Source organism: Rhea americana, unplaced genomic scaffold (genome assembly GCF_003343005.1).
Source record: "Rhea americana isolate MKP2758 unplaced genomic scaffold, rheAme1 scaffold_111, whole genome shotgun sequence".
Taxonomy (NCBI): Eukaryota; Metazoa; Chordata; class Aves; order Rheiformes; family Rheidae; genus Rhea; species Rhea americana.
The window spans coordinates 2,466,588-2,473,545 of NW_028185162.1; the positions used below are offsets into that span (position 1 = coordinate 2,466,588).

General features: G+C 65.9%; 1 protein-coding gene across 1 annotated transcript in view; it reads left to right on the forward strand.

Moving 5' to 3' along the window:
- Positions 1 to 6,956, forward strand: part of MMP28 (matrix metallopeptidase 28) — a gene marked incomplete at its 5' end in the record, with an annotated part of 8,431 nt that extends 1,475 nt beyond the window's left edge. Inside the window, 6 exons of the mRNA XM_085314791.1 lie at positions 95 to 228; positions 2,513 to 2,734; positions 3,592 to 3,837; positions 4,304 to 4,453; positions 5,056 to 5,223; positions 6,027 to 6,956. Of these exons, the coding sequence (XP_085170917.1) occupies positions 95 to 228; positions 2,513 to 2,734; positions 3,592 to 3,837; positions 4,304 to 4,453; positions 5,056 to 5,223; positions 6,027 to 6,421 (1,315 nt within the window). The remainder of the gene's footprint in view (positions 1 to 94; positions 229 to 2,512; positions 2,735 to 3,591; positions 3,838 to 4,303; positions 4,454 to 5,055; positions 5,224 to 6,026) is intronic.
- Between the last annotated feature and the right edge of the window lie 2 nt (positions 6,957 to 6,958).

Sequence of the window (6,958 nt, forward strand, 5' to 3'; positions counted from 1 at the left end):
CAGCCGGGGGGCTTTGCCGAGGTCGGAGCATCCCGCGCCCCGTGCACGGGGCGGCGCGGGGCGGGGGGAGCTGACGCCTGCCTTTCCTCCGCAGGGATTTCCAGCRGGCGAGCCACCTGCCGCGCAGCGGCGTGCTGGACGCCGCCACGGTGCACCAGATGGGCCGGCCCCGGTGCGGCACGGAGGACGCGCGGAGCCGCGGGCGCCGGAAGCGTTACGCCCCGCACGGTGAGCGCTGCCGCCGGGGCCCTCCGCGGGCCTGGGCGCCGGGCGGCGGGCTCGGTTCCTGGGGATGCCGCCGTTCGGGAGGGCCTGGGGGGTTCCCGCCGCTGCCGGGGCAGGGCCGGTCCCAAACTTGCCTGGGCTCCGCAGCGATCGAAGGGGCATCATGTCCCGCTCCCTTTTAGGGAGCCTCTGGCTTTCTTCCCCCAAAGAGCTGACGTGGTGTCTCTCCTGCAGGCGGGGTCCCGGGCAGCGGGTCGTGGTCCCTGGGGCCGGGGGTGGCTGCGGGGGGTGAGCGACGACGGGAGCCAAGCACGTCCCAGACCTGCAGGCCCTCGTCTCTCCCTCTTACGCCCATGGGGAAACTGAGGCAGGGAACGCCATCTCGCTTCTGCAGGGCAGCGGGTCCCCCGGGGCCACCCCGTAGCCCCCTCGAGCCCGTGGGCGCCAGGCGGAGGGCAGGGGAGGGCGGCGGACGGAGCGTCCCGCGCGCCGGCGGCACCGGCCGGGAGCGCCGGGGGCTTCGTGCCGCGCATCCTGCTGCAAGCAGGCAGCAAAGCGCCCCGTTCCCCCCCACCGCCGCGGTGCCGGCGGGGCGCCCGGCCGGGCTCGGAGAGGCTCGCGCCCGGCAGCGCGAGCGGGCGCGCTTGGGGCGCAGCGGGGCGGGAGCGGAGGCTGCGCGGCCGAGCCGGGAGGGCATCGCTCTGCCCCTAGCCCGCCCCGCGGCTTGGGGCCGACCTTTGCTGCTGGGAGTGCTTTGGGGGGCACGAGGAATTTCTCACCGACCTGGATGTTTCCGTAGCTGCCGAATTCCTCGGTCGCCTGTGGGAGGCGGGGGGCACCATCGGCGTCTGCTTAAAGCGCTGTGAAACCCCATCTGGAGGGTTGCCGAGCTGCCCAACCTGCCCGCGGGCAGGAAGCGGAGCGGGTGGGAGCTGCCCGGCCCCGCGCGGACCGTGGCCAGGGCTCTGCCGAACCACCCGGCTCGGACACRCAGCGGCGGGCGGGAGCGCGCTGCCGGGCCCATTCCCCTCGTTTCCCTGCAAATTTGGCGCAGGCGAAAGGCAGGTGCGGAGTCGCTGGAGGTCTACGGCCCCAGGCTCCCGCGCCTCGGCGCCGGCTCCGGCGCCCACGTATTCCCAGCGCGGCGCCCGTGGCTCCTCTCCCGGTCCTCGCCGCCCCCAGGCAGATGTAGCCCTGGGCCCCCGCAGCTGCCGAGGGGCTCGGGAGGGGGAGAGGGGCTGCGGCGGCCGCGGGGACCATCGCGTGCTCGTGGCGGGGGGCCGGCGGGTGATCTCGAGGCCTCGCTCGCTCCGGCGTTGCCGCCGTCTGCCCCCGTGGCATTGCGGCTGGGTCTCCCTCCGAAAGGAAGCCGCGGCCAGCAAGGTCCTCGGGGCGGGTGAGCTGCTGCTCTTCCAGTGGACGCTTTATCCCCGGTGGCTGGGCTTGCTGGCAGGAACATCTGCAGGCAGAAATTACCAAGGTGCCTTTAAAATGTGAGAAAATGCAGCTCCAGCCGCTGGAGAGCTGGCCTCGGCTTCCTTGCCTGAGCTCGGTATCTGCTCTGTTTCAATTGCACGTGCAGAAAAAAATAAAATAAAATAGGATCCCCTAGAAAAATCAAGGCTGGATTCAGGAGGGGTCTCAGCAGACRGAGGGGACCGTCGCCCTCCTGCCCGGGGAGTTTTGGGTGCTGCTGGAAGTCCAGCCCTGCACGCAGACCCCTGGCCTCTTGTGCCCCTCCGGATTTCGGGGTCCCCGCAGCAGCGGGTGTGCCGACACGGGGCCGGTTGCAGGTGGCGCGGAGGTACGAGAGCTGACCRAGGAGAGGCGCGTGCCGGGCACGGCGCTGGTCGGCATCTTCACCTGGGGCTGCAGCTGGTTTCAGGCAGGAGATCGGCAGGCCCGAGACCCCTGTTGAGTTTGGTCCTGGGCAGCACGACGAGGCAAGGGGAGTTCAAACGGTGTGTGGCAGCTTCTGCCCTGCCCCGAGAGCGTTTGACCCCTCTCGCAGGGAGGTTGCAGGTGCAGCTCAGCCGTCTCTGGGCAGGATCTGATGGTGGCATCTTCAGAGATCCAACAGGTCCGAGCCTGCTGCCAGCGCGGGGGTGAGGCTGCTGCCGCGGTGCCTGGGTTTCTCTCTCCGTTCTGGCTTGGAAAGTCGCTTTTCCCAGCACTTACACACCTGGAAGCAGAGGCTTGCGAGCACGCTTTCCTCCATCCAAGCGGTCTTGGGATGGAGGAGCAAAGCAGCGCCCTGCCTCGGACTGAGCTCTGCTCCCTCTCGCAGGCGGCAAGTGGCACAAGCGGCACCTAACCTATCGGGTGGTGAACTGGCCCTCGTACCTGCCGCAGCACGAGGTGCGCCTGGCCGTGAAAGCCGCCTTCGAGCTCTGGAGCAACGTGTCCTCGCTGGTGTTTTGGGAAGCGCGGGATGGCCCGGCCGACATCCGCCTGACCTTCTTCCACGGGGACCACAACGATGGACTCAGCAACGCCTTCGATGGACCAGGTGCTGGTCGCTCCCCCTCGTAAGCTTCTCTTTTACAACGTGGTCTCTTTGTAGGCAGGGAGGAGGGCTGGGGTGGCGCCGAGCTGGGGGCGGTGGAGGCACGGCTCTGCCCCGACAGACCCTCTTGCTGAGGACGCCTCCCAGTTGGCAGCCAGCGTTAGCAGAGGCAGAGGTGGAGCTGATGTGGCATTGCAAAGAGAGCGTCCTTCTYGCTAGGCAGCGGTTTGCCAGGTAATTGCTCGTACTGTGTCCCTCACTGAGAGACATCTGTCCTTTGAAAGCAAGGAGAGGACTTTGAGGGCTCTTGTGTCTGCTTAGCAGTGAGGATCTTTCCTTGCCTGGAGCAGACCAGCAGTGCCAGGTCGTGCAGAGCTCTGCAGCGCGTCYCGGTGCTGCCTCCAGAGCCAGTCTGCAGTAAGACCTTGGCTTATTCGTTTGGGGGCACTGGCTCCTGGTTCAGCAGCCCCGAACGCCGGGGCTCCTGGTGAGGTGTTTGAGATGCTCATTTCTGGATTATGCTGGTGGCCTTCAAGGAGCCCTCCCCACCCTGGTCACATCTTCAAAACCTGAGCCGATCCCTTCCAGACAAGCCTTTCTGCTCTGCCGTGGCAGGCACTTGCTGTCCTTCTCTGTTCTGGAGCCCTTGCCCTGGGGGAGCCATTGCGGTGGGCTAAACCACAAGCCCCCGTGGCGGCAGCAGGGAGGGAGCACCCACCCTTCGGGCACTGAGGCTCCCTCTCGGAGCGTATTCGAGCAAACCAGAGCTGCGCGGGCCCCCCCGTCCCCTTGGCCTGTGCCTTAGGTTCAGCCCTGCCCGCAGCCCCTGCATGGTCCCTAACCGGCTCTCGCGTCCCCAGGAGGTGCCTTGGCCCATGCCTTCTTCCCCCGCCGCGGAGAGGCCCACTTTGATAACGATGAACGCTGGTCCCTGCACAGCGGCAAAGGGCGCAACCTCTTCGTCGTGGTCGCGCACGAGGTCGGCCACACGCTGGGGCTGGAGCATTCCCCCGTCAAGAGCGCCCTGATGTCTCCTTACTACAAGAAGCTCAGCAAGGATTTTGTCCTCAGCTGGGACGACATCTTGGCTGTCCAGAACTTATACGGTGAGCGTGGCTCCCCTGAGCCTCCCGCGGTGCCTCTCCCCAGGGCTCGTCCCTAGAAAGCAGAGCAGAGCGCCAAAGGCACGGATGGCAACAGGTCCATGCGAGGGGTGAAGGCTCTGTGCAAGCTGCGCGGGGGGGGATGTCTCCAGCTGCAGGGACGGGGAGCATGCGAGCCGTGTCCCCTGTGGTTGGCAAGGGGGACGCAGTAGGGAGTGTGATGGGTCCCAGGTGCCAGGTCCCAGGGTGGAGAAAGCTTGTTCGCAAGCTGGAGAACGTCGGAGCCTGGGGTCTGCTGGCTATCAAGGGGTCTTTGCCCACCTCTTGCGGAAGGGGATAGAAACCAGACTGTGGGTCAGGAGGGTGTTTGGTGCCCTCTGACGAGTCGCCAGCCGTGTGTTCAACCAGTGCTTCGGGGAAAGCCCCACAGCCGCTGTTCTGTGACTCACCGCTCCTTGCTCTGTCCCAGGGAAACCTTCCAAGGGCTCAGCCGTCCAGCTCCCCGGAAAGGTGTTTGCTCACTTCCAGGACTGGAGCGCCGACCTTTTCGGTGAGGAATGGCGGCAGAGGAGCCTCAGTGCCTATTACTGCCACTCCTTCTTCGATGCCATAACYGCCGGTAGGTGCTTGCCAGCACAGCCCCCCCAAAGGGCACGCTGCTGCCCCCACCACTACAGCGGCCTCTTTCTGCTCTGTGTCTTGTCGCTGATAAGATCCAGAGGCGGAAAAGGCAGGTCTGGCTGGTCCGCAGCCCTGCTCGTGCTCCCAGGGCTGGTGGCATCGCCGGTGCTCGTTGCTGCTGACGAAGCTAAGTGCATCTTGAGGACACAGCAATAGCTTTGTGTCCCGGGAGCGCGGAAAACAGCCTGCAAATTGGACTGGGGCAAGGCTTAGTCAGCGCACAAGCTCCGACATGAAAGACAAGCTCTGAGAGGGGGCTGCGATCATCGTTCGTCCTCTCCAGGCCGGAGGGGAGGAAACGAATCAGGGCGACCTGGAGGGGGAGGCTGGGAAGGTAGAAGCAGCACTGTCACGTTGGTGGAAAAATGCCGAGCGTGCGAAACGCCGGCGGGGCGGGAGGATGGCATTGAGGCAGGGGGAGGGAAGGGGCGGGTGGGTGGGCAGCCGCGGGGGGACCGGGCACCTCCAGCCGGTGCTGGGCACCGCGCGCTTACGGGTGGCCGAGGAGGTGCCTCACGTCTCTTCCYCTGCTTCGCACAGATGTGGACCACAACCTGTACATCTTCAAGGGCAGCCACTACTGGCTGGTGTCGGTGAGCGGTAACGCCAGCGACCCGCGGCCCCTGCACGCCCGCTGGCCCGGCCTCCCCTCCGGCATCGACGCCGCTGCCTGCTCCGAGCTCACCGGCAAGTTTTACTTCTTCAAAGGTACTGAGATGCAGCGCTGCCCTCCGGGTGCACTTAGGCGAGCAGCGCTCACCTTTGCTCRAGCGTGATCCGAGACGCAGCAAACCCTTTGAGCTCCGTGGGGGAGTGGAGGGGGGGTTGTGGGTCCCACCGCGCTGCTGGCGGAGCAGGAGCAGGGGGAGGTTTGCAATGAAGCAGCCTGGGCTGGGGGGCAGCATGTCCCTTCCTGCGACTTGGAGTCCCTGGACGGCCGTGACTCAGTTTCCCCATTGCCTGCTGGCATGTGGCTGTGCCAAGGAGCTGGGAACACGGTCTGCCAGCTGCGGCGTGACCGTGAAAGCCCCACGGTGGTCCCTGCTGAGCGATGCTCTGGAGGTGTCACAGCAGAGACCAGCTCGAAGCAGGGGCRCAAGGTTGGTCGTGAGACAGCCAGAGCATCTCCCATGGACAAACCCCRTCCTCTCCATTGCTCCTGGCATGGTGGGAGCAGCAGCATGGCATGGCCAAGATAAACCCTTGAGGGCCGCTGTCTTACACGGCCTGCAGACAGCTACACAAGCAGCTTTTGGTCCACGGTGGTTTCCTTTCGGTCTGATGCTCTCCCCGGTGGTTACAGTTGGGTCACCAGAAGGATAGACCCTGTCGCCACCGTGCTAGATGGCCCAGACACATCTCTCAGGTGGTGAGGTTGGTCCTGTGGTTGAGTCCTTCCTGCAGATGAATGATGGGGTTGTGCGGGGCAGTGGAAGGACCGTATCTGCTGCCGGTGGTCCAGTGAGACCTCTTTGGGAGCGACCCTATCCCCTCTCTCTGTCTCTTCCCAGGTGGCCGATGTTGGCGCTACAAAGGCTCCACCTTGGAGCTGGGTTTCCCCCAGAAGTGCAGCGCCGGTGGCCTCCCGCGGCACCCCGACACGGCCCTCTACTTCCAGCAGCTCCGGCACCTGGTGCTCTTCAAAGGGCCCAAGTACTTCGTGGTGAGCGAGGAGACCCTGCGTGTGGAGCCCTACTACCCCCGGAGCCTGCGGGACTGGGACGGGCTGCCCCCCGGCACGACGGGCGCCCTCAGGCACCGCAACGGCTTCATCTACTTCTTCCGGGATGACCAGTACTGGCAGTTTGACCAGGCAAAGCTGCAGGTGGTGGCCACTGGCAAGTGGGCCGCAGAGCTGCCGTGGATGGGCTGCTGGGCCGCCAACGGCGGGCAGGTCCTCTTCTGAGCTCCTCCGAGCCCACGTACCGCGTTCATGGACTCTACTTGAATTCCCGTTTCCAAGCGGCTCGGCAGGGACTGACGGTGGCCACCAGGTGCCCAGGCCACCCTGCCCTCGGGTGGACAGGTCGGGTCTCCCCACGGACCGCTGGGGCCCTGGGGGAGCTGCTTCCCTGGAGAGCCGCGGCCTGGTGGGTCACAGCCTGGAGGACGCATCCTTCAGCCCAGGCTGGTTGGACAGGGCCAAGCGGGCTCCGYGCCGAGCCGGGCAGCGCCGGCGGGTTCTCCGCTGTCTCGTAGGGCTGCGAGAAGACGCCGGCTGGAGCCTCTCCCCGGGCAGCACGGGCAGCCGGCGCGTCTGCTCGGGGTCTTTTTTATCCTGCGTTATCTGTGAGCGACCCCTCCCTGCGCGGGCACGGCGAGCGCGTCCGCTCCGGGCTTAAAATCTCAGGGGATTTTCAACGTTGCCAAAGAGACGGGGCCGCATCCTGGTTTTATTTGGAAATGAGCAGTAATGATGCGCCGTGGACTGCAGTGAATCCCA